Source organism: Peromyscus maniculatus, chromosome 14, assembly GCF_049852395.1.
Source record: "Peromyscus maniculatus bairdii isolate BWxNUB_F1_BW_parent chromosome 14, HU_Pman_BW_mat_3.1, whole genome shotgun sequence".
Lineage (NCBI taxonomy): Eukaryota > Metazoa > Chordata > Mammalia > Rodentia > Cricetidae > Peromyscus > Peromyscus maniculatus.
The window spans coordinates 48634961-48662447 of record NC_134865.1 but is presented as its reverse complement, the minus strand read 5'-3'; the positions used below and the strand labels follow the sequence as shown (position 1 = coordinate 48662447).

The following is a 27487-nucleotide window of genomic DNA, read 5'->3' as shown; positions in this document are numbered from 1 at the left end:
CTGCCTCCCTGGTGCGGGCCAGCACGCATTTTACCCCATTTTGTGACAGGGTCTTGCCACAGACACTGGCTAGCTTTGATCCCCATCCCTAGAGTCCTGTTTCTGCTTTCCTAAGACATACTTGTGAGCACACATGCACACGTGTCCTAGTGCACATGGAGGTCAGAGGGCAACTTGAGAGAGTTAATGTTCACATGGTTCTGGGGGATCAAACTCAGGCCTTCAGGCTTGGTGGCAAGTGCCTTAACCTGGTGAGCTACCTCGTCAGCCCTAACGTGCATGGTCTTAAAGTAACTCTCCAATTCCCTGTCCCTACAGGGGGGAAAAAATCACTTGTTTTCTTCGAGTCTTAAAAATTTGTCATTTGGTATGGTGATTTAAACCTGTAATTCCTGAACCCTGAAGGCAGAGGCAGGAAGATCACCACCAGTTTAGGGCAGCCTGGGCTAGAATTGAGACTCTGTCTCAAAAAACAACAAAACAAAGCTTAGTCTTAAATTCAACTAACCTGAAGATACATAGTAAGATGACAGGGAGACTGCCATATCCCTTGGGGACAGCTAAGCACCTGGCCCTGGAAGGGATGCTTTCCAAGAGGGAGATGTCGGGAAGCTGCGGGCAATCTGCTTTCTTCACCTTGAGTGCTACCCCAAATCATGTTCCTTGGGGAACAGTTTGAAACAATGCGGCAAAGAGAGGCTGCCCTGTGAGGGGACAGGCAGACCAAACATTTCATTATCATCAACACATGAAAAATTCCTTACCTAAATATAAGCAAAGCAAATTATATTAGCTAAGTAATTTCTTTGAATAGTAAATTATGGGAAGTCCGTGAAAAAGCTGATTCTCCTATCAGATTTTTTTTTTAAAATAAGTAATTCTTTTGTGTCAGGAATAAACCTAATTAATTTGTTTTCATGTCTGCCTTGAAACAGTATTTTCTAATCATTCTTCTGTATCAAAACCAGATAAACAAAAAACAGGCAGTAAAATTTTAGTTAGTTCTCTTTGGACCACACATGACCACCGCTGGTGACATTGTGACACCAGAGGGTAGGAGTTGATAACCAACTAGTTACGTTTTAAAAGAACAGGCTGCAAAACAATGCAATACAAATGAAAGTAATGTACAGACAGTTTAACTTCTGAATGTAGAGGAGGACATTTTATTAGGTAAAAGCAACGGATATCAGAATGTAACAAAGATAATGTATGTAATCCAAGAATTCCACTTAAAGTAATGTACAGAAAATAATCACATTATAGTATGCACTTATGCCACTTGTAATTATCGTATTTCATTACACTTGTAGTTAGTTCAGTCAAAATTCAAACCATTTTCTTTAGTAAATCTAGCACAATAAAAACTTAGCCAAAAATTGTATCTTTTCTATCCTGATCTGGTTCCTTTCGTTATGGGATTTTTAAAATTTTTCTATGTATTGTAAAAAGCCTGCAGCCTATGTGCTTACGTTCCCCAAAGAGATTAATTAACTCTGTGGTCTTTCAACTCCAACACTGGTCTAGACTTTTTGTCTTGCAGCAGTCATATACTTGGAATGCTTTTGTCTGTTTGTTTGAGATGGTTCTCATGTAGCCCAGGCTTTGAATTCACTCTGTAGCCAAGGCTGGCCTTGACCTTTTCTTGATCCTCCCCCTTCCCCTTCAAGTGCTAGGATAGTATTCTATCCACTCTGGTGGAGTTCACACATCAGCATGCCTGCTCCAAAGCTGAACTCAAGTGGACTCTCTTTGCTCTTTCCTTCTCTACCATTATCCCTTCTGCTGGACTCTTTCTCTGATTTTTCGGCCAGTTAGTTTCCAGAATGAGATTCAAGTTATTACTACCTTAAAGTTAGGATTTTCTTTTCTCTTTCTCTTTCTCTTTCTTTCTTTCTTTCTCTCTCTCTCTCTTTCTTTCTTTCTTTCTTTCCTTTCTTTTTCTTTCCTTTCTTTCTTTCTTTCTTTCTTTCTTTTTTTTTTTTTTTTTTTTTTTGCTTTTCGAGACAGGGTTTCTCTGTGTAGTTTTGGTGCCTGTCCTGGATCTCGCTTTGTAGACCAGGCTGGCCTCGAATTCAGAGATACACCTGGCTCTGCCTCCCAAGTGCTGGGATTAAAGGTGTGCACCACCACCGCCCAGCTTCTTTTTTTAATTAAAATATTTTTTTTTAGACAAGGTCTCATTATATAGCCTGGGCTAGCCTGGAACTCATTATGTAGACTAGGATAGCCATGAACTCAGAGATCAGCTTGCCTCTGCCTCTCAAATACTGTGACTAAAGGTGTGCACTACCCACACTTTCCATTTCTTCAGACAGATTTCTTTGTGTAACTTATTAAAATAATTGAAGATTTTGCATAAAAACAAAGTAAGCATTTAAACATTTGAAATCACACACACACAAAACAAGAAGCAATAAGGAATTAGTCACATAGTTAACAAAAAGTAAAAATAAAAAGTATATTCACAATAAGGAAATAATATAGTTATAAGATTCATACGGTTAAAGAGTGTATGTGTAGCAAAGCATTTATAGTCATAGCCTGGTTCAAACCTCACTAAATCTCACCTCAGGAAAGGTTTTTTTAATAAACATATTATCATTTCATTTGATACTTAATTTTATTTTGAAATGTGAAGCTGAGCAGGACACTACACAATAGTTCTGAGATTAACAAAAATTTATTCTACATTATGAGAGCATATCGATAAGTTCAGAAGAAGAAAATAATGTATGGTTTGTGGAAATCTACCACTACTGAATAATGCTCCTCTGTCAGGAGACGTTTAGAAAGAAGCTTCACTGGTATGCATAAGCAAGTGTGTGACTGGTACGCAGTGAGAGAGGAAGATTAGTGTTCCACTTCCATAATGGCTACATTATCTTGTTAAAGAACTGGTCTTGGATTTCCTTTTCTGTACCCATTTCTTTTTACTTACACTCTACAGATATTTTTTTAATATCCTTTTAAATTGTTTAACTACATTTCATAGTATATAAGCTATAATTCTGGTTAAGTTTAGAATGCTGTGTTTGTGGAACTATGTATCTCCCTTTATAACACATTTACAGTAGCCTAGCAAGCCCTTCATTCTAGAAGGGAACCGTGGAGATACATGGCGTAAACTTTCGTTTTACTGCAGCTTAATCATTGGTATCACATGACTTTTACAGTCACTTTTCTTGAGCAGGTTTTCCATAAGTACTGAGAGAGTCACTGTGAATCAGCTTTGTTACAACAGTGTGATTCCAAAGGGATCTTTACTGAGTTCTCTTGGATCTTTGCAACTGGAACTTGGGGGCTGACGGCGTGTGTCAGGAAGACAGAAAGAGATGGCACCACGTCAGATCTGAGTTCCTGGGTCTGCACTTAAAGATTATCTGTTGAAGAATGATTCTTCCCCATGTCCTCTCCAAAGCCAGATCTGTCACTTCTCCAGAGGCTTAGAAGGCCCTATTTCACCACTGCCACACAGAAAAAGACAAAACTCAAGAAAAATAACATCACAAGGCAAACTGCTCTACACGACAACATCATGCTTAGGTCAGAATATCTTAGCTTTGGCAAAGGCACACTGTTGAAGGAACAGAGTAGGAACAAGAGCATACACAGCTCCTAGAACTTACTTACAAACGATTCCTCCTGGTCTAAGTCTTCGGATACAGGGCACCTCTCTAGTTTTGCTGTCGTATGGTCTAAGTAAGCGTGGCTGCGCACGTAAGTACGTAACAAGAGACAAGATGGCGTTTCAGAAGCAGGGGAGCAGAGCGAGAGGGGCTTCCTTTCGAATGAGATGGTTTCACAACGTGTTTGCTAACGACAAACATCTGACTGAAATACAGATGCGATGAATTTGAAAGTTCATCTTCCACCATCACACGGAACTACTTTCTTCAAATACCAGGCGTGTACTTTGCAAATGAAAGCCAAGTACAAACACGGCCGGGAATGGTCCTGGGTCTGAAACTCTCTTCACCCATCCCCTGACATTGGGCAAAGCGGTATTTTTTGCAAGAATGTTTTGCCCTAATACTCATATCCTTAAAAAAAAAAAGAGTCCCTTAAAATATTTTTCTCACATTAGGGAACATAAGCATCTGAAGGAAAAGGTGATTTTCATAATCTGGGTGCTTAGATTTGTTTAATCAGAAACAACCCTGTAGCTGTGCATGGTGATACATGCCTGTGATATGGCACTTGGGAGGTAGAGGCAGGAGGATCACCCTGTTCAAGGCCAGACTGGGCTACATGAGACCCCACCTTCAGAACACAACCAAACCAAACCCTAGCTCTGTCTGTTCACTTGAGAGTGCACACTCGGGTAGCACTATTGGCTTAACCAGAGTGGAAGCCATGTTTTAAGTACGGCTTAAAGGCTGTAAGTGTAACTCTAGTCCTTCTTCAGATGGGTCATTACAGACTACTGTGCCATTTCCTTGTTTGGTTGGTTGGTTTTCTGAGACGGTTTATTTGTGCAGCCCTGGCTGTCCTGGAACTTGCTCTGTAGACTAGGTTGTCCTTGAACTCAGGTCCGCCTGCCTCTGTCTCCCGAGTGCTGGGATTAAAGGCGCATGCCACCATGACCAGCTTTTTTTAATGCAAATTTTTATTCTTGGCTCCGAAACGTCTTTTATCATCTTCCTCGGGTGCTAGCCTTTCCTATGATTTTCTACTTAGCTCAGTGGTTAGCACAGACACATTAAAATTTAGAAACCAAGATTGAACTGTATTCTTCATATCACCTTTCAGTTTTAATGCTCTTCTGCCCTCCATCCATCTGCGTGGGCTTTGATACAAAGAAAATCTCTCATTACTAATTTGCCTCAGTGATTTGGTTCTCTTGACTATCATAAGGAAGTTAAAGATTTAATCTCAATGCTAACTTTTTGCCTTTGCCAGAATATAAACATATAAAGAGCTAAGTTTCATGTTTTTTGAGACCATACCCATTACCAAGTAATGTGTCCTCGAGTTAGAGAGAGCTGCGTAAGGAGCAGGCCATTTAAATGTCTACATTGTTTCCAGTCACAGAACATTCTCTATTTCATTCCTTTATTTCAAAATGTCACTGACATATGGTAGGCAAATTACCCAAGTGGTAGCTTTAGCATAGGATCTGTTGTCGAGTCATTAACTAGTAGCTCAAAGGTCTGAATCTTGTTCTCCTTAAAGCACTAGTTAACTTTTTGTGTTGAGTGCTGCCACATGGGTGGTCATGAAGCTGTGACCTCCCGGGGTCATCTTTCACTTCTGTGAGACCACCATTGAAGAGTTCACCTAGAAATCTAGATATTTTCATCAGTGGAGTTATACACTGTTAGAACAACCAACTTTTGGTTTTAAGCAGATTCCTTTAGGAAAGCAACCACACTACACCATTGGGGGAGGGGAATGTCTGCTAGCCAAAGGAATCCTGAGTTTCTTATCCACGTCTATTCATGCAAAAAGGAGAAAACTGGTTATTTATTTTTTTTCCCCCCCTCGGGGAGATTTGCTCAAGTACTCTGACTTCTTCAACTCACTAGTTCCAGGACTAACACAGGGGAACAGAGGTTGGTGGAGTGAATGAAACACAGAGAGCAGGAACAGATGGAGAGGAAGCCCCAGCCCAGACGTGCAGTCTGAATTCAAACTAACTTTCAATTGATTATTGGGCCCTCAACTAACTATCCCACCGAATGCTTTAAGTTTAAATGAAGCATAACCAAAACAGTCCTCAGCATTTCCAGTCTAAAACAACATTCTGAATGACACATTTAAATCCAGTTGTGCTTTCTCCTTGCAGATCCTTACCTACGTACCCACTATTACCAGTCCACCTTACCAGGCGTCACAGATGACGGATGACGGATGAGCACCACCCCACACCATCTTTATCATGTGTGTCCTAAGCTGAAAAGGCACTTCTTTGTAGATGGAACGTGTGTCTTCATGAGCAAGTACAAGAATGTAGCCTACGTCAAAGACTGAGTTCAAATTCCAGGTCTAACATATACAGTTTCTGTGTGGCTTAGGAAAGAGTCTTTGGACCTTAGTCCTTCATCTGGAAAATTAGTATACTTACCTCAAAGAGGAGGAGGACCAATAAAAATTGAGTGGGCAAAACATCTGCATATAGCCTGCTGAAGAAATGGATGTTCAGACTGTAGGGAGCCCTACTTTGGGCAGACTATGGGTTTCCTAAGCTGGGATGTAAACTTCAAATTATTAACACGAAGGATGGCTTCACTTGTGTTAGTTTCCTAGCGGCCATACCATCACACCTACTTTACTGAGCTGAGCTAGCAAGCACCGAGGACAGAATTTTATGAAAATATGCTCCCGCAGGGTGGCGGTGGCACACGCCTTTAATCCCAGCACTCCGGAGGCAGAGCCAGGCAGATCTCTGTGAGTTCGAGGCCAGCCTGGTCTACAGCGCGAGATCCAGGACAGGCACCAAAACTATACAGAGAAACCCTGTCTCAAAAAACCAAGGGAAAAAAGAGAGAGAGAGAGAGAGAGAGAGAGAGAGAGAGAGAGAGAGAGAGAGAGAGAGAGAGGAAGGGAGGGGAGGAGGGAGGAAGGGAGGGGAGGAGGGAGGGAGGGAGGGAGGGAAGAAGGAAGGGAGGGAGGGAGGGAGGGAGGGAGGGAGGGAGGGAGGGAGGGAGGGAGGGAGGGAGGGAGGGAGGAAGGAAGGAAGGAAGGAAGGAAGGAAGGAAGGAAGGAAGGAAGGAAGGAAGGAAACATGCTCCCCTCACCTTCTGCTACTCTGCAATCCTGGTTAACGGTAGAGAACTGGCATTTCATCACTGGGAAGCACTTACATAGGAAAAGATGGTGAGCAAAGTTGAGGAACTGATCAAAACAGATCAATGGGGGGTGGGGGGAGAGCTTTTTTTAAACAACTTGTTACCCGGTATCATGTAGTCCAGGTTGGCCTTAAACTCTTGCTGTTTCTGGTTAAGCCTCCCGAATGCTGGGTTTACAAGTATGTGCCATCATATCCAGCCCTTAAGTTAATGATAAACCCAGTCAAATTAGGTTATGTCCAATTTTGAGCTTTTCAGCTATATGTACATATTCAAGTCCTTTTCTCTTCGTCCTGATTTATCTATTTTTGTTAACAATGACAGTTTTTCTCTTCAACATCACACTGGCTCGTAGGAAGATTTTTCAGAGCTTTAGTAAATAGAGAACTTTATTAGTGATCTAAAGGAACATTGCTTAACCAGTGAGAAGGTTACCGCCACCCACCACCCCCGGGCTCTCTGGGGGCACATCCCTGCCATGCTTAGAACCACTCTCCCATTGGGTATTTCACAGGTACAGCTGGGTTAGCCTCAAGACTTGAAATCCTACACCTCCTCTTCCAACCATTTTACATCCTATTTTCGCTTCAAGCTAGAACATGGATTTTCAAGCCCACTGCTGTTCTGTCTTAGCAAGCTGTCCTCAACAGTATTTTTCATTTTTCTGAGACGGGGGTCTTACTATGTAAAGACCAGGGTAGCCCTGAACTCAAGGGGTAGCCTTGAACCGAGCCTAGCCTCTTGCATGCTGGGATTACAGGCATAAACTATCATACTCAGCTTAATTCTTTTAAGAGTACCCTCTGGAATCCTTCTGACCTACTATTTTGCTTAAAGTCAAATTGTTCATTACTTTATATTAATTACACATTTGCTGTTACCCATGTGGGTCATTTCTCTGAAAAATTTCACTTTAAAAAAATATGGGAAATTAGCTGCATATGGTGGAGCATTATGCAATAATCCCAATACTCCCTAAGAGCACTAGAGGAGTGGAGACTTCCATTCCAACCCCTGGGTTACAAAGCAAGACCCTGACTGAAAAACGGAAAGAACCTGAAAGGACACGAGAAGCTGATCGCTTTAGTTCCCATCTGGTAACTCTTTTTTTTTTTTTTTTTGGTTTTTTGAGACAGGGTTTCTCTGTGTAGCTTTGCGCCTTTCCTGGAACTCGCTTTGGAGACCAGGCTGGCCTCGAACTCACAGAGATTCGCCTGCCTCTGCCTCCTGAGTACTGGGATTAAAGGTGTGAGCCACCACCGCCCAGCCCATCTGGTAACTCTTGAACCTGGGAGGCTGAAACAGGATCAGCATGATCATGAGGCAAGCCTGGGTTAGGCAGTGAATGACAGGCCAGCCTGGGCTACAAGGGAGAAAAATGAAGGAAAGAGGGGTTAAAACCAGTTGAGTGCTAGACTTTTACTGCCTTGGTTCTACTTTATTAAGTTCTAAGGTCCAGTCTTTATGACAAATTACAGATCCATGTTGGAGCATCAACCATGTTAGAAATGGATTATTTTCTCACTGATGAAAGGGAAACTTAATACACAGTTCAGGGGCATAATGGCTGCCTAGCACGTCGAGGCGCTGGGTTTGATCTGGAGTGCCAGAGAAAAAAATCCAATTGGACTACTGTTTTTCAAGAAATCCCAGAAATGGGACTTCAAATGAAAAGTGTCATTAATAGAGGGAAAAGATGCTACTCTTCTCTGGTTTCTCTTTTCCTCTCCAGATCTGGAAAAAACCTCGATCCTGAAGGTATGAGCTATCAAAGACAGAAGCAGCAGGCAACTATTCCAGCCTGAGCCATTGTCCTCACAGCCCAAGGAAGGCGAGCGGGAGCAGAGGCAGAGGAGTGATGGATGTCTTTCATCCCCCTTAATTTTACAAGCTAAGTAACTTTTTTGTCTGTTTTCTTCCTTTTTCCTTTAGGATTTATTTATTATGTAGACAGTGTTTTGTCTGCATGTCAGAAGAGGGCATCAGATCTCATTATTGTGAGCCACCATGTGGTTGCTGGGACTCGAACTCAGGACCTCTGGAAGAGCAGCCAGTGCTCTTAACCTCTGAGCCATCTCTCCAGCCCAAGCTAAGTAACTTTTACCTGAACCCTGTCTTGTTAAAGACAATTGATTGTACATTCTCTCTGGAGAAGCCTGTGCTACCCTGTAGCTAAATTCCCCCAAACCATGCATACTATATAAAATGAAACAGAAAACACCATCAAACATGCCTTTGGAAACTGTCATGGTTGGGTAAAGTCAGATTACGTCTGCTGGCTAATTTGTTAGTCATTAGCACACACTAAAACCACTAAATCAAACCTCTCTTCCTCATTAAAAGAGGATTCCTTCTTCAAAGAGGGTAAATATTTTTAAAAATGCCTTTAGCTATGGGAAAGCCTTTGCAACAGAAAAGTGACCCCTCAAAAAAATGAGGTCCCCTCAGATACTGTATAACTTGAGCACTTCGTTTGGTTTTTGTCTTCTCTTTCTGACTTTGTTAGAGAACATTTCTCAGGTGCTTACTAGTAATCTACATACACATCTTATATTTTCTTTTTAGTTTTAAGTACTTGTTAAACTATTATATCTAAGACAATTTAATATGAATGACTTCCTCAGCTTTTTCTGTTAACAATGTGGCCTTGAAAAACTTCCCCAGACCTCACTGTTTTTGCGCCTTTTCTCAGGATCGGGTTTGAACTCTCTTGGCTCCTGCCCACACTGCCCTGTCCTCACTAACATTTCAACACATGCCCACTGATCTGTCTGTGTTCACACCGTGCTCTATCCAGTACTGTCCACTAACCCTGTACTAGCCAACATGTCTCTCAGGTCGGGTGGCAACCTGTGCCTTTATGCAAATAGCATGTGAGAATATGATTTGCATATCTTAAAAATATGGAGAGCAAGAAAGAGCAATGCTTTTAAACTACCACCCAGAATCAAAGCCATACTCTTAAATATAGATGTTAACTAAAATCCCTTTCAATATAAGAAGGGTGTTCCAAGTAATTCACATTAAAAGGCATTCTATTCGGCAGATGTGTTTATTGGTGGGTGTTTTGCCAGTGTTTTAGTTCACATGTAACTGATATAGTATAGACCCTGTCGACAACTAACAATATGACTTTCCCTGACAAGTAGAAGCTCTTTCCATTTATATGCTGGGATTATGTTATAGTCCTCAAATCTTGTATCTTTTACAGAAAATGATATATAAAGCATAGCAATTTTCCACAACACACTTCCTCCAAATCTTAGTGTAAAACACGACACACTTTTGTGCACTCTACTTTTATAGAACAACCAGATTTATAATCGATTTCTTTATTTTATTAGATTTATCAATATACATGGCAGCTTTTTCAAATCTCAGTTCCAAAGTAATTTTAAAAGTGAAAAATCATTTTTCCTTAGATGTCATATTCCTAAAGAGCTATTAAAGTCTATTTATAAACAAAATAATTGATAAACTAACACACTTTAGAAATCAGAATATTTTTAAATTAAAATATTTTAATGAATACAAGATGTCTTTTTAATTAACTATCATAGTTAAATTCAGTATCACAAAACAAAATGGCTTATCCCCACTAATTTCTCAAGTGAGGGAAAGTCATTGGGATTTACACTTAATATAAGTTTTAAATGTGATTATTAAATGATAACATTTTATCAATTATAGGAAATGTTCATTTATAGGAATTTCCTTAGGTCCATCAATCTTAGGCCAAGATTGAGCCCATGTCCACCTTAAAGGTTAGATTCAGTGCACCTCACTTGCCTAAGGCTGTCAATTTAAGAATATGGATTTCATTGATAAGGGAGAATGAACAGCAGCCACCCCACTTTACAACTGACAAACAGCAAAAAAATAAAACCAAAAACAAAAAAGCCCAAAAAGCAAAACCAAAAAAGAATAAGATAGTTTTAAATAATTCTTTAAAAATTCTTTAAAAAATTTAAGCAGGAATGGTCAATGATCTCGGGTTTAAAATTTCATGGGATAACCTTAAAATGAAGAAAGTACAGAGAAATAGTGAAATCATTACCTTATTGATTAAAAAAAAAAAAAAACCAACTAGTTAATAGTCATTGAAGGGATGCCAGCACTGAGTCTACATTGAAAAGTACTTTTAATGGTAGTTAAGAAAACTAGGAACAAAGAATGCTCTTAGAAACATCAAAAGTGATAAACATTTAATGCCTAAAATATACTTAAGGTCCTAAACAAAAATGTTAAAGTAAAGGGCCTTGGAAAAAATTTCCCAACACTCCTTATAAAATCAGTGTCTAAATAGCTCATATCCTTTTGCTTTGGTGTTCTGCCTATCAACTAAACATTCATACCGCAGAAAGCCCCTCAGGTTCTTTTCAAATGCTTGGCATTATAATGTGATCTCATATCTTTCCTCAAATTAAACTTTGCTCCACATATTCCACACGTATACAGATGAACATCCATATGCTGCTCCAACTGTTCATTATTGGGGAATATCTGAAAGCAGACCTGGCATATCGTCTCACCAGCAGAAAGATGAGAAATCATATGCCGTACATGGTCATGTTTTCGGAAGTTTCCTTGATCACAAATGGAACAGACATACCTGGCCATGCCTTTGTGCATATCATTGTGCAGACGCAACTGCCGCTCCCTTAGGAACTGCTTCCCACATGTCTGACAAACAAACTGCTTTTCCTTAGTATGAACAGTATAGTGTTCTCTCAAATGACAGCGCTGATAAAAGCCTTTCCCACAGAGGTTACAGAAGTGTTTTCGTCTGTGATCTCTCTCATTTTCTTCCATGATGGCACTCTTAAACATATCCTGGTCTAGGCAGCTTGACATATGCTCGACCACTAAATTTTCAGTTTCAAAACGCTGGCCACAATTGGGACACCGAAAAGGACAAGCGGAATGTTTAAATAACTGCTTTTTCTGGAGACTGTTTATTTGGTAATGATTGTCCCTGAAATCATCTAGCATTTCAACAAACATGTCTCTTATCTCAGACTGCTCATCAGGGTTCTCTTCCATGTCCATCTTCTCGTCAGCATTTCCTAGCCCATTCATCGTCAGATCCTGAGGTTCTCCACACCTCTGCGCGTGTTCCTGAAGCTGTCTGCCCTTGACCAGTATTTGCCCACATTTCCCGCACGCGCAGATGTTTTCGATGTGTTTGGCTAAGTAGTGAGATGACAGGTCCTCCTCGGTTATGGTGAGTCCACACAGCTCGCAGGACGCACTCTCTGCATCCTCCTGCACTGGACTGCTGTTGTGAGGGGGTCTCACGCTCTCTATACCGCTTCTTTCATCCACACTGATGGACATGCGAGGCTTCAGGGTTTTCCGACCACTCTTTTTAATGCCGACATCTTCCTCAACATAGTACCTATAAAATGGCTCTTCCGGCTCATCCTCTAACTCGTCATTGTCAGTGGACTCATTGCAGTCCTTATCAGCAACTTTGATAATGTTGAAGTCTTTCATCTCATCCGTAGGAATATCTTCTGGTTCCATCTTGATGATAATTCTTTTCGTCTCAGCAGCTCTACCCTTTTCTTCCCCAGCCAGTCCAGGCTCCGCTGTGCCCTTTCTGCTTCCAGTGGTCGAAGCTGAATCATCAGGCGCCTGGCTGGCGTCTTCTCTGTATTTGTCTGTCTGTGCAGAAAATGTTTTAGAAGAATCCTTTTCACCGAGTTCAGCTTTGATGTTACTCTCTTTTCCATCTCTAATATCCACTATTCGGTGGTAAGCTCTTGTTGTGTTTTGGTATGAATGTCTGTTAGTACAGGTCAGCACATGTTCATCTAGTAATTTTTCACAGCTGAAGCCAAATCCACAGCTATCACAGGTAAAACTCCGTCCAAAGCGCCGGGACACACGTTCTTTGGGAGTCGATAGTTTGGACACGGAACTTTTTTTACACACATCCAACAGTGGCTCAGGAAAGTGAGCTAACTGTAACGGCTCCTCCTCGGGCTCTCTATTGTGTGGTGTGTTCACTGTTGAACTGGGCTCGGCACACCACCTGTTGGCTTCGCTGCCATTTCTAGCCACGGTGTCTTCATACATTCTTACCCCAAAAATCATCTTGCTGTTCTGCTTGCTGGAAGCCGAGGACGAGCATTTGGAACTAGAGCAGTCTGCGTCCTGTATGTCTTCTAAGCAGTCAGGGACATTGTACAGCTGCAGGTGGTTCATTGCCACTTTGAACTGCTCGAAACTGGAAGGAGCGGTCATAATCTTTCCCAAATACATGAACTGCAGGATGAGATCAAAGCACTCGGCGCTTATTTTCATGTTGCTGAGATTCAGTTGTGCGGTACTGTGCTGATGGTTCATGAAAAACATTCTAAAATAGGAGCTACAGGCAGCCAAGACGGCCTTGTGCGCTTGGAAGTAGATGTCGTCGATGGCAATGCAGCAGTCACAGAGGAAACCCCACTCTCTTTGGTTGTTCAGCTGCTGGAGGACGTAGCTGCTGTGACTGGGCCTCGCCATCGTCTGTAATTAGACCTATGGAGAACAAAAATATGACAGTCAGGTATGAGAAAGTCACTTTAAAAAAGGACACTCTCAGCATCAAAGCACAGTTTTCTATGCTAATGAAGCAAAAGCCTGTAACATGCCTAAATCTTTTTAAGTTTGAAGATGAAAATATCTAGCCATTTATTGTTTTCTCATATTGAACAAAAGGCACCAAAAGCAAAAATCTTAATATTTTTCAAGTTAAAAAACGAGGCAGAGACAGGCAGATCTCTATGAACTCCAGACCAGCCTAGTCTACACAGTAAGTTCCATGCCAGCCAAGGCTACCCAGTGAGACCTTGTATACAAACAAACAGACATATAAGGGAGCATGAGGACCCCCAGAAACCCTATCATTAAAAAGCTGGGCACGGGGTGCCCATGTCTACACCCGTGAGACTTGTGGTGAGCCAGCCAGCTAGCCTACTTGTGAAATCCCAAGTCAACGAGAAACCCTGTCTCAAAACAAAGCGGACAGCAGCCGAGGAACAATGCCCGCCCGAGGTTGACCTCTGGTCTCCACATGCACACAAACACACAAGCCTCTGTACACAAATGAACATATACACACAAATACTCTTCATCCTAGAGGGAAAACACATACATGACGACACAAACAACAAACGTAAATAAAGCAGCAACTTAAACTAAAAGTTACTAATTTGAGTGCAGAGCATCAACAGCCTTTTGAATGATTTGATATTAAGGAGTTGTTGCTCTTTCCTTTTTCAAATTTACTTTGGGGTTTAAAAAATCATTTTATGTGTATATGTATGTGGACTGCATACATGCCTGTGGAGCCTGTGGAGGTCAGAGAGGGCATTAGATTCCCTGGAACTGGAGTTACAGGTAGATGAAGTACCTGTGAATGCTGGGAAGCCAACCAGAGTCATCTGCAAGAGCACTAAGTGTTTAACTGTTGAGCCATCTCTCTAGCCCTCTACTTTGGGTTTTTGAAATAGGGTTCTACCATCTAGTTTCGAGAGCCTGGAATTCTCTCTATGTAGCCCAGTCTAACCTCAGACTCAGAATCCTACTTCAGACTCCTGAATACAGAATTACACGTGTGAACCACCACATCCTTTAGATGAACGTACTGATGTATTTACAGATGAAATTACACATTTGAGATAACCTTCAAAACCAATGAGGAGGGGATGAAAGCTACAGATAATATAAAACCGGCCATGTTAACTATTGAAGCAGGGCCATAGAGTCTCATTTTGTTATTTGCTTGAAACTTTCCACAGAAAAAAATTTATTAGGCCTGGAAAATGGCTTAATGGTTAAGAGCATTCCTACAGAGGACCCATAAATGATTCACAGTTCCTACATGGCAGGTAACAACCATTTGTAACTAACTCCAGTTCCAGGGGACCTGACACCTTCACACAGATACACATGCAGGCAAAACACCAATGAACATTAAAAAAAAAAAAAAAAAAAAAAAAAAAAAAGCCGGGCGGTGGTGGCGCACGCCTTTAATCCCAGCAGATCCAGGCAGATCTCTATGAATTTGAGACCAGCCTGGTCTACATAGCAAGATCCAGGACAGGCACCAAAACTACACACAGAAACCCTGTCTTGAAAAACCAAAACAACAAACAAGACACTAAAAGTAACACATGCTCATTGTAGGAGTTTAAACAGAGTAAAAACACACCTTGAATGACACTGCTCTTCTCAGGTGATCATCTAAGCATTCTGGGTCATATAACCTTCACATCTGTCTAGGCTCACACATGCTTTGTAATACTGAGTACTAATATGCCTGCCATCTATTTTGGCTTTTATGTTTTTCTAACTCAGATGGTATCATAGTATGTAGACCTCTCTGTAACCTGTTCCTATAACATTGATGGGCAGTGTAATTATTAATGTAGTGAGTTACCTTGGGGTAGGAGAGGGAAACATTAAAATCTTAGAGGTGCTATTACTTTACAAAACTAAAATCCAGCTTAAAGGTGGACACAACATATACCACTAATCAAAGGCTGAGGCAGGAGGATTTTGAGTTCAAGGCCAGCCTAGGTTACACAGAGAGTTCCAGGTTAGTCAGGGAGAGAGAGAGAGAGAGAGAGAGAGAGAGAGAGAGAGAGAGAGAGAGAGAGAGAGAGAGAGACCCTGTTCTTTGTTTTAGTGTGTGTGTGTGTGTTTGTGTGTGTATATGTGTATTTTAAAGAGGTATAAAAAAAGACAGTTTTCTGCCGGGCAGTGGTGGCGCACATCTTTAATCCCAGCACTCAGGAGGCAGAGGCAGTGGCAGGCGGATCCCTGTGATTTTGAGGCCTGCCTGGTCTACAGATTGAGTTCCAGGACAGCCAGGACTGCTTCACAGAGAAACCCTGTCTCGAAAAACCATAAATAAAAAATAAATAAAAAATGCAGTTTCTGACTTTAGTCTCAAATTTTAATCTGTATACATAAAACTTTATAATCTACTCTCTATTAGAAATACCCTACATTTCCTATACTGTTTACTGAAAAAACAAAAGACAACCATAACAAGCTGTTCAGTGAACTAAAATGTTCATTCTTTTCTTTCTTTCTTTTTCTTAAAGACAGACTCTCTCTATTCAGCCTTGGCTGTTCTGGCACTTGCTCTGTAGACCAGTCTGGCCTTGAACTCACAGATATTCTTACTTCTCCCTTCAGAGTGCTAGACTAAAGGTGTGAGCCACCTTCTGCCAAAATGTAGTACTATTAAGGCTTTTCTATCTCGGCAGTAGTTATCAAGAGAGTACTGAGTACGTTCGTCTCTCCTTGCTTCTATCTGTCCTCACAGATCAATTCTAGGTCACACACCCTGTCATTCCATGCTCTCCTGCTACACACAGGCTCATGCTACCTCCCTATTTCTCTACCTAAATGTCCACAGAATTCCCTAGGAAGAGATGGGGCCTGTGGAGTGGAGAAGCCACTGTGTCTCCTGGAAGCCAAATCAAGTGTTTCCAGAAGGTAATAAAATTCAAACCTGCATCTTGAGTGTCTACAGCTAAACTGAGAGAGGATATGCCTAAATATAAAAGCAATGGATGTTCAAAGACATCATTCATGTTACTCCTGAGGGTTAACTACACTAAAGTTAATCTACTAGCCTTTAGAATATATTGATAAAAAAGCCTGGAGAGATGGTCTAGCAATTAAGGGCACTTGTCACTCTTATTAGAAGACCTAGGTTCAATTCCCAGCACCTACATGGTGACTCCCAACCATCCGTAACTCCAGTTCCATGGGATCCAATGCCCTCTTCTGTCCTCCAAGAGCATCAGGAACGCATGTGCTACACAGACATACATGTGGGCAACACACTCATACTCATAAAATTAAGTAAATCTTAAAGATAAATATATTGGTATGTGAAGGCAGAAAATGAAGGTGCACAAACAAAATTTTTACAATTAGAGTTCTATACAACAAATCTACACAATAATACAACTGAATGCAAAAGGTTAAAAAGTACACAAAAACACTGACCCAAGCCCACTTTAAGTAGGGTGAGATTTGGAGGTCACTAGTCACCCTACTGTATGATTCACAGAAACGTTTAATGAAAAAGAGAAAGAAGCAGAGGGCCAAAAGTCTAAAAAAAGACTTTCTAGAACTAACAGTTGTTGGAAACTGAAACAAACCTGAGCGGAACCTAGTGATGCCCACACACAGTGGGGAAGAAACCAGTGAGGCAGGGCACAGAGCTGGGTCCCCGTCCTGTTCGCCCAGCCTGCAATCTGTTTACGATCATTCGCCCCAGGATTAAGGTGGGAATAACGACTCAAATAACAGACACAAGGAATCCCACAGCCAATGTGTAAAATGTGGGGTTTGCCATGTGACGTTAACGGAAACAATACTGGCTGCAGTTGCAATGGTGGCGATGTTTATTTGAGCACCAGGAAGTAAATCTAACTAGGTAATTTTAAGCTTCCTTCCAAGTAAGAGCCAAATGACGGTCAAAACATTCCAAGACCCTTTCTTATCTAAAATGAAAACCAGTGATTCGGCCACTAACTAAAGTCAACTCCATACATTCGATTAGTTAAAATCCGTATTTTACATGCACCTAAACAAGCGCTACACTGATTAGGACAGCCTCTAGAGCACATGGATGCACATTCTTTCATTCAATACATCGGTCACTGTATACAGGACTGAGACCAGCAACGGAAGGCACAGCTGTCCCCAAAGGCCAAATACACCTGGAGAGGGTTTCTTCCCTAGACCAGCCACTTCACTCAGCATGAAGTCAGGAAGTGTCTGACGCTCCACAGAAGGCGTCACGCTGTGCTGGAGAACAAGCACTGTGTCCAAATGGCGGATGTAAACCCTACTGCCTCTGTGTCACATCCTCCTGTCTTCCCAGCCTACTGGGAGATGCTGAACAGGGCGCAGGCAGTTCTCAGAGCTACCCTACAGTCTCCAGGCAGACCTGCAATTCTAGTTTAAGCAATGTTAGTATTTATGATACAACTTTATTATCTACTGGATAAAGATGATTTTACCCAGACAGTGGGGAGTGAAGGAGGATCTAAGTTCCTGAAAGACTTCTAGCTTATCTCTTTAAGGTTAAGTTTTGCATTACACTTGTGTAAAGCAGCTGGGTGTGGTAGCACATTGCTTCAATCCAAGCACTAAGGAGGCAGAGAAAGGAGGATCCCTGCATTTCAGGCCACCCTGACCTACAGAGTGAGCTCCAGTGTAGCCAGGGCAACACAGAGAAACTGCTGTCTCAAACCCCTACGTCTGTCCCCCCTCTAAAAAAATGGTATAAAGCATTTACTTTTATTAAACAATTTCACTCAAATTCCAAAAAGTTTGCTTTCTTTTCAATTTTTTATTTCTAATTTAAAAAACTGCTGGGACCCGGGAGAAGGCTCAGTAGTTAAGAGCACTGTGTGGTCTTGCAGAGGACCCGGGTTCAGTTCCTAGCACTCACATGGAGGCGCATACCTGTCCGTCTCTAACTCAGTCCCAGGGGATCTGATGCCCTCTTCAGACCTCAGCGGGCACCGGACACACTCGTGGTGTACAAACTTACACAGAGAGAAAACACTCACACACAAAACAATAAAATTAACAGGTGGAAAAGAAATGTTCCTGGATGTGGCTGTAATCCCAGCACTAGGAGGCGGATGGGGAAATTGGTGAATTCCAGACCAATCATGGCTGCACAGTGAGACCCAGACTCAAAACAAACAATAATGTCACCAAAATTTAGTAAGCTTTACATTATGTAGCTTATCAAGAAGTTTATTTCCATAAACAGAGTCCCTCTATTTCACCTGCTCTGGTTTGAGATTAAAATCTGTGACCATGTTTGTGTGTTACCAGCTATCACCGGAAGATCACATCACAGCTGGCAGTTGGTCCGGGACAGAAAGTAAAACCTTCTAGTTGCATTCGAAGGTCTACACCCAGGAAAGTACTCCAGCCATAAGGAGGCAGCGATCCAGTACATCTTACACCATAACTACAAATTACTTTGAAAGTGCTTACCAGTTTATTTTAAAAGTAAAAAATGGTCACAAAACACATCAACTGAATTAAGCAATTCAAACAGTCATAAACCTATAGAGCATAGATCTTAGAAGTCCAAGATTCTTATTTCATAAAAAGCAAACATTTATGGTGAATAAACATCATATCAACATCTAGCTAACTGTGAAAACCAGGTACTGGGACTACAGACGAGGACTCCTATGTACCTCAGATGGTACTAAAACTTCCTCGGTACAATCTAGTGTGGTCTTCTGCAAAGACCATCAACTAAGAACTGGTTTCAGGTCCTGAATTCAGGTACTATCCTGTAAGTGGTGAGCCTCATCTGAATGATAGCTGTAATGTGGTTTTATCTGTCTTTATTGATATGTTCCCTAAGTATACTATGTGGCTTTTTCTTCTTTTTTCTTTTAAAGACAGGGTCTCTTGTAGGCTAGCCTGGCCTCAAACTTGATTTATAGTAGAGGAAGTCCTTGAACTTCTGGTCCTCCTCCTTCCACCTTCCAAGTTCTGGAATTACAGGCCTGCACCACCATACCTGGTTTCCTAAGTGCTTGGGACCGAACCCAGGGCTTCCCACATGCTAGGTAAGCACTCTGTCAAGGAGCTACAACCCCAGCCTCGTAGAAGTTATTTTTAGTAAAGTTCTCACTGAAATAGTAAATTTTCAGGACCGATTCATTCTATGGCCAAATTTCTTAAATGGTAAATAACAGCTCTGATCTGATTACATAAAGGTCTGTAAATATGCACATAAAGCAGGGATGGCACACATCTTTAATTCCAGTAGTTCCACACACAGCCAGGGCTATACAGGGTAAAGACAGACAGACAGACAGACAGACAGACAGACAGACACACACACACACACACACACACACACACACACACAATCCCTCACATGCCGTTTTCCAGAGTACACAGTCCAATTTCTAAAAGGAACAAATATTTCTAGGTTCTCTGTTTAACCAGTTGTAGAGATTCCTAAAGATAAAAGGATTTTACTTTGAGCCACATAAAGAGAAAATGCAGAAAAAAAAAATTCACTATTTAAACCAGGCATTCTGGCTAGCTATTAAATTCAGTACTTAGTACAGGAAGTTCTGAATTTATAATGGGATAATGTTCCAAAACGTATTTTTAAGTTATTTGGAACCTGAAACACACATTCCCATAGAAACAATGCTATAAATGGCGGCTCAGTTTGCTGCTCACACCCAACAGTCTGTGAAAGCCATCACGTGCCCGTGTGGATCCGAACAATGCTGTAGTACTGCCCGTCATGGGCACTCACTGACCCAAGTGAGCAGCACTATGGCACAGTAATGCCCACTATGCTGAGCCCTCAAGGACAGGGACACACTTAAAGGCCTTAGTGTTCTTGTGCCCAGCGCAGTCTTCCCACATGGCTGGCACTTAGCACATGTTTGTTAAGGGAGAAAAAAAAAAAGTTCTGGAAACAGGCACTGCTAGATATGGGTACCAGTTCTACCCGCTTGGTAGCTCCCAGGAAACCTTTCCATCCCTTGTATCCTCCTTCTCAACCATCAAAGCAGGACAGTCACACCCAGCAAAGAGTTCTTGTAGAAACTAGGTATGACAATATTTTGGGCAATCCAGTTTTTTTTGTTTTGTTTTGCTTTTTAAGATTTATTTATTTACTATGTATACAGCATTCTGCCTGCATACCAGAAAAGGGCACCCAGACCTCATTACAGATAGTTGTAAGCCACCATGTGGTTGCAGGGAACTGAACTCAGGACTTCTGGAAGAGCAGCCAGTGCTCATAACTGCTAAGCCATCTCTCCAGGCCATAATCCAGTACTTAAAGTTAATGTCATCACACTGAACACAATTTATAAAATCCCATGAAAAATCAAGTTCAACTTACTCTTCTGCAGATGAGAACTCTCAGGGGTTAAGCCCTATGCTCAGCACACGGGGTCTCAGTGGCTGTCAGGGTCTCCAGCCTCCTGCCTAGGCTCTTCCTATTGCTAACAGTTCCCGGGACTTCTCCCCACTAAGCATTGCCGAAATGCAGGAACCGTCTGCACTCCAGACAGTCTCACACTGCCGCTCTTCTGCGGTAGACCGTGGCTTGTTTGTGGGTCGGTATTCCTGTTGCCTGGTCAAGCCAACAGCTGTCCCTTCTAAAAGGTATGCTGGGCTGTCCACCATTTTAATCCCAGAGGTTGTGAGACTAGACAAAAACTCAGGGAAACAAGCTACATAATTTAATTCTTTGAGATCCCATGTACTATGGCAGCAGGCAACCAAACTGCCTTCTTTGAGTTCTTGACAGGAAAACGGACAATAAATGTTACAACAAGTACCATGAATGAACCATTGCTGCAGTTCCACTGGATCCCAGACAAGGAATTCATCCACACTGGAGGGAAAATGGGGAGTTTTGAATGCTCTTTTCTCTGCAGTACAGAGGAAAGGTATTTTATGCCTCCTCCATCTTTAACCCCTATCCTAGAGGCAGCACAGCCATCCCCTGAACACCAGAGGGCACTGTAGGTGCCTCTGACCTAAAGCTGGTCCCCCTTGGCACATGGCACTTGTTTTGTTAGGGCTTGGGGCGCAGGACTTGTTATTCCAAAGTATTCCCTCCGTGCACTCTCACCGTCTGCTATAACTGTGAGCAGCTCGACACAGGCCACTGGCCTGCTCTTCATTTGAGAACTTTATTCAGTAAGTGCTGCTGAGTATCTTGCAGGCAGGCAGGCAGCTCTTCCCACAGTGATCAGTCGCTCTCCTTCTTATAAAGTGTACCGCTTCCAGTTCTGCAGCTCAAGCCGTTTCTGTCTAGTTCTAACCAAAACCGTGTGAACTCTAATTTTTTTTTTTCTCAGAGACAGGATCTGTCTATTAGATCAGGCTGTCCTCCAGAGATCAGCCTGCTTCTGCCTCCTGAGTGTTCGAATTAAAGGTGTGTGCTACCACCACACCTGGAAAAACTCCAAATTTTTATGTAATTAAAATAAATGAAATAAAACCAATAAAAAGTATCTATTCTAAGCACAATACCATTCTTTAACCTTCAATCTCTTAAGATTTTCCCCAACCCCAAACACTCTAAAAGTAAAAGCTTTCCTTATTACACACACACACACCTTTGGGGAACCCTTTCTGACCCATGACAAGGCAGGCATCTCTCTTCTGCACTGCAAAAGCCCAGCACTGGGAGACAAAGGATGGCTATCTAACTGGAGATTGTCTCAGTCACTCTTGTTTTATAGTCTGGTCCTGGAGACCATGGTGTCATGTCAGTCATGATTACAACCTCTAGCTTCTGGTAGTTTCCTGACATTCAGTAGATATCGTCACCGAAACTTTTGTAGAGTTGTTGGCAACTGACAGGGTCTTTTCCATACATTAGCCAACTGATTCCCACAGCACCCTGAGTCAGGTTCGAAATTACCCCTATTTTGTGAATGAAGAAAACAGGTGAGGTAGTTAACTACTCATCCCGTAAACAGAAGCCAGGGCTGAGACCCTAACTCTTGATTCCAAATGCAGCGTTTCTGTTTTTGTAATCCAGACAACACTCTCTGGGTATGATTATTAAGGAAGCGCAGTGCCCCTCTGGAACATTCTAAGCCTCCCACAGTCACACTTTCTGTCACTGTAGAGCTCCCATCCTTCTTGCTCTGTCTGTCTTATCTTGCAGGGAGGCAGAAAGCTCCCCCTTCCCCTATCTCCTCCTCCATCTGCTGACCACCCCCACCCCCACCCCACTGCTGGCAACTTCAAGTGGGCAGGAGCTCTTCAGTTAGCTCTTAAAAGAACAACACGCATCTCACACAGAACACTAACAGAAAATGTAATTAGTACTTTATCATTTAATATTTTGTGTTTGTTTTGGGGGACAGGGTCTCACTACGCAGCCTTGGCCGGCGCGGAACTGTGTATGTCAGGCTGGCCTTGAACCTAGGGGAAGTCCACTTGCCTCTGCCTTCTGAGTGTTAGGATTCAAGTCTCGCAGGCCACACTCCGCTATTCTTTAATTTTCAATACTCATTATTCTATTTTGCAGCGCTGAGGGTTGAACCTAGGGCCTCAGGCATGACAGGCAAGCGCTCTTACCACTGAGTTATACCTCCAGCCCTCAAATATGATTGAGAACAATTTACATTCACATAGTAGTGTTTTAAAAAAAGCATGTCCTCAGTACCCTCAAGTGACTACCGTGATTCAATTTGTAAGTATTGTTTCGGGACTTCATTAGAAAATTAACTTCACAGCTCATCCTTCTTGAATACACTAGGCTAAGGAACTAATGTATTAGTTATTATGTATTAGTTATTATCATAATGACTACACAGGACAAAATATCAGTATACTTAGAAACCTACCTTAAATACATGAGATGCCAAATGGGAGCAAAGTTCAGGCCAGAGTCCTTGCATGCCCCTCCCCCCACCCCCACCCTCATCCCCCACTGGTAGCCCTCCCATGCCCTAACCTAAAACAAGATGGTCATTAATGCCCCCTCCCTTCTGCTTTCCTTCCTATCATGTTTCCCTGGCTGCTTTGGATGCTGATCAAGAGGAACCCACACCATAACAAAAAGGCACAGGGACATCTTGGCAGTGGTTTTAGAGGCAAGTCTACCCACTCCTTCCCAATGGTAAGCTAGGAAGCTCTCTACACATGAAGGGCTTGTTTTAATGACTTTAGCCTGCACTAATCTGTCAGATGACGGACTGCAGCATTTGCAAAGGATGAGCAGCCCACCAAGGTACACTTCAGGAGGGCTGAACTAGAACAAAAACTTACATGCCTGTTACTAAATTATAGGAACTGGCATCAGCTCAAAGCAAAAACCCTCCCGCTTCCCCTGCCCCTGGCAGTTCTCACCTATCTGAGTTATGAAAAGAGAATCCAAGTGTATGAGCGGAGGCAGGCCAGTGAGGCTCACACAGCAGCAAGATGCTCAGGGGCTGCCTTCCCACTTTTAAAACGAGGAACTGGTTGTTCACAGTGATTACCTCTGGGGGAGTGGGAGTCAGAATAACTTTCCAGATTCATATTTTATGTACTTCAGTATAGGTTGCATTTTTATCATTGAAACGGCATGCCACCCAGCACTCAGGGAACAGAGGCCGGTGAGTCTCTGAGTTCGAGACCAGCTTAGTTTACAGAGCTGAGTTCCAGGACAGCCAGGGATACATAGAGAAAAGAGAAACCCTGTCTCAAAAAAAAAAAAAAAAAAAAAAAAAAATTTAAATAAAAAAGAAAAGGCATTCCCACTTTAAGGAAAAATAGACACAAATAAGTTAACTAGGCTCACAGAGAACATATGAATGAATAGCAAAGCATTTTCCCTATTTTATTACCAGAGACACTACCACAAGAAATTATCACAAAAATACTAGAGACCGAAGTGAACTCTGAAGCAGATGTTTCACATATTCACTCCCCAAGGCAAAAGACTGCAGCCTAAATATATATTTTAGCATTTCTATCACAAATGCCTCTCACACACACCCCTTTAGGCAAAGATATATAGTTTGTCCTAGCTAGAGAACTCCCCCCAAAAAGCAACATTTTTCTCCTGGATGTTAGAAAAATAAAAAATGGTGTTGCAAGGCACACTGGACCCTTTGAAAAGGGACCCTGGTTGTACCAGACACAGACAGATGTGGGGAATGAGGAAGCAGAAGGTACGGTACAAACATTTAGCAGCTACCATGAAATCAAAACACAAGGTCGTGAGCAGGCGTGGCAGCGCAAACCTTTAATCGTAGCACTGGAGAGACAGAGGTGGGCACACCTCTAAGAGTTCGAGGCCAGCCTGGTCTAGAGTTCTAGGTCAGCCAGTGCTACATGGTCAGATCCTGTTTCAGAAAACAAACAAACAAACAAACAAACAAAACCCACAAGGTCAAAAACCCGGTGTGGTGTCACAGGCCTGGTATCCCAACACTGGTTGAGAGGTTGGAGCAGGAGGGTAGAAAGCTAAGGCCAGCCCTAGACCAGAAAGCCGGAGTCGAGCTTTTAAAACAAAACAAAACAAAAACCAGCCGGCATGGTGACACTTGCCATTAATTCTAGCACTCAAGAGGCAGAGGCAGGCAGATCTCTGTCTCTGTCTCTGACACACACACACACACACACACACACACACACACACACACACACACACACACACACACACACGATCAAGAAGCTGTGCTTCTGCCCTGGTTAAAAACGGGTCTCTTTTTCTGACAGTGATGCACCCACCACCTGCACTGGTTCAAAACAGTAGGCATGATGTTAGAATTTGCAGGAATTTAGTATCATGAAAACTGAGACTCTGGGTGGGGTTTTTCTTAATTTCTATGTTTATGTGGGGGGAGGGGTATGTGCACATGAGTTCCCTGAAACTGGAGTTACAGGCAGTTGTGGGCTGCCTGATATGGGTGCTGGGCGCCAAATTCAGTTCCTCTGCAAGAAAAGCAAGTGCCCTTAACCACCCAGCCTCTGTAGCCCCGACTTTTGATTTTTGAAAAAAAAGGTCTCGCTTTGTAGACCAGGTCCTGATTAGCCTCCACCTCCTGATCCAGCCTCTGGAAGTGCTGGGATTATAGGCCGGCACAACCACACCCTGAAAAACTCGGGTGTCAATGGAGATATGCTGTTGTTAAAGTGGGTTGCTGTAACCAACACTGTACTGGAGAATTTCTACTTAGTTTCTGCTTTAGTTCCATCTATTTCTTTAAGAGGAAGGAACCGCACACAGCTCCTAATGCCACTCAGTATTACTGAGACTTTAGGAGATAACAGCAAGTGATTCAAAGGGGAAGTTTTACGGTTCTGGGCAACCGACCAGCCATCATTCAGGCCTCATACTCCTGCACCTCCACCTTCTCCATTTCTCCAGATCACATCCGCTTGAGGTGACAAAGTTCCAGAGAATCTGTTTTACACTTTTTAAAACCATGATTGCTTTAAAGTTACCATAAGAACTACATGGCTTCCCCAAATCTGCTTCAGGGTGCCTCCAACTTCAGCTGAAGAAATTCATTCTAAGTGGTCTTCGGAACACAAAACCAGGCTTGGTGGCTCATGCCTATCACCCTAGAATTTAGGATTCCTTAAGGCAGGAGAATTAGGTCCAAGCGATCCTGGGCTACCCTGCCAAACCTTGTCTCAGAAAAGAAAGGAAAAAAAAAATGCTTGGAACGCTTTGTGGATTCCAGTGTCAAAGGGGAAAATGTTGCCGCAGCGGTACATACTGTACGGAAATACATTCTGACCAGTGGAGAATCTACGTGTACCTTCACAGCCACACTCGATTCAGGAACACGCTCACACACATACAAACACCCCAGTCCCCGAAAACAAGGACTTTCATTAACCTGTTCCTGACCCGTCCGAGTTGGAAAATGTCTTGTCAACCCCTCCGATCACGTGGACGGGGTGGCTCAGGTGGAAAGGCAGCCTGGGAGCGGCGGCTGAGCTCAGACCCACGCCTGCACGCTTCAGCCGCAAGGACTCTCTCGATCGCCACCCAACTCGCTCACCGCCTCTCCCAGAACTTCTACTTGGAAGCGCCCACCACTGGAGGCAAAAAGCACTTTCTTCTCGGGACTCGGGGGAGTGTGGGGTGGGGAGAAAAACCAATCTGGTACCCAGAAAAATCCCCCAACGCCCGAGACCTACCACTTTTGACCCGAACAAAAAGCGTGTGTGCTGATGAGAGGGGGTGGGAAAGAGCGAAGCAGGAATCCGCGCGGCCCAGCCGCCTCCTCCCTCGGAGCGCGCCCAAGTCTGCGGCCTCCGGCTCCGGGACGCTCCCCTCCCACCGGCCGCCCAGCCGCAGCTGGAAGTTAGCGAAGCGCGCTCCGGGCCCGTCAATCAAGCGCGGCCTCCCGCCTCCACCTCCCCTCCCCCCTCCCCCACCAGAAAATAAAATAAAGGGAAAAAGAAGTAATTTGGGAAGTCGTCCGGAGAGGGGAATCCGTCCGGGACCCGGGGAGGCCGCGCGCACCGGACTGATCGCCGGCACCGAGCAGGCGGCTCAGCAGTCCCCCGCCACCGGCTCCTCGCCGCGCGCCCTCCGCGCTCCGGCTCCCCGCACCGGTCGGCGGCGGTGGCGCGGCGGCGGCGGCGGCGGCGGCCACGCACTCCGCCAGGCCCGTGGCCCGGCCCCGGTCAAAGTTGAGCAAATAGCCCCGACGACTGGCAGATACTCACCGGGCGCGGCGGGACGCGCGGCTTCGGAGGTTCTCGGGAGTTTAGGGCAGCGGGGCCGCGGGGCAGGCGGGCGGAGGCGAGGGGCCGCGGGGCTGCAGTTGACGGCGCGCGGCGCTCGGCTGGGCTGCGCCGAGACACTCGGGCTCTGCCAGGGACTGCGCTGCAACAAAGGACTTCCGCTGCCGCACAGCCGCGCCTGCCGCACCGCACTGAGCCGGCCCCGCTTACGCGGCGACTCCGGGTCTGCCCACCAGTTCGCCGCGGCGTCCGCCAGCCTTCCCCTCCCTCTCGCCCGCCCACCCACTCCGCCGCTGGCGGCTAGGGGCACCCGCGGTCGCCTGTTGGTTGCAACAAGTTTCTGCGTCGGGCACTGCGAGGAGGTTGGCACTGCCCGCAGCGCGGGCGCCCGGGCGGCGGCTGGAGCGGCACTGTCGCCCCTCTCCCCCAGGGTCGGTTTTGGCCCTCCTCCTGTT

General features: G+C 43.7%; 1 protein-coding gene and 1 long non-coding RNA gene across 3 annotated transcripts; one reads left to right on the top strand and one right to left on the bottom strand.

Annotated features, from left to right (window-relative positions):
• Positions 1-1143: 1143 nt before the first annotated feature.
• Zbtb1 (zinc finger and BTB domain containing 1) lies at positions 1144-13301 on the bottom strand. Its single transcript, XM_006973148.4, has 2 exons — positions 11404-13301; positions 1144-3467 (listed from the first exon to the last, which is right to left on the bottom strand). Exons 1-2 carry the CDS (start codon positions 13299-13301, stop codon positions 3431-3433), a joined length of 1935 nt encoding a protein of 644 aa, XP_006973210.1. The 3' UTR covers positions 1144-3430.
• Positions 6677-25257, top strand: LOC143268451 (uncharacterized). Of its 2 annotated transcripts, none has more exons than XR_013044382.1 (3): positions 6677-6819; positions 8524-16286; positions 18657-24072. It is a non-coding gene; the product is annotated as an uncharacterized LOC143268451 (long non-coding RNA). The 2 variants fall into 2 exon arrangements; XR_013044383.1 differs by lacking the exon at positions 6677-6819 and having other exon boundaries at positions 13311-16286; positions 18657-20981; positions 21127-25257.
• Positions 25258-27487: the final 2230 nt, after the last annotated feature.

Coding starts and splice junctions, on each gene's coding strand:
- Zbtb1 (XM_006973148.4), bottom strand. CDS start 13,301: ATGGCGAGGCCCAGTCACAGCAGCTACGTCCTCCAGCAGCTGAACAAC. Junction 3,468..11,403: donor ATGCACAAAGGCATGGCCAG/GTATGTCTGTTC, acceptor TCTGTGTGGCAG/TGGTGAAATAGGGCCTTCTA.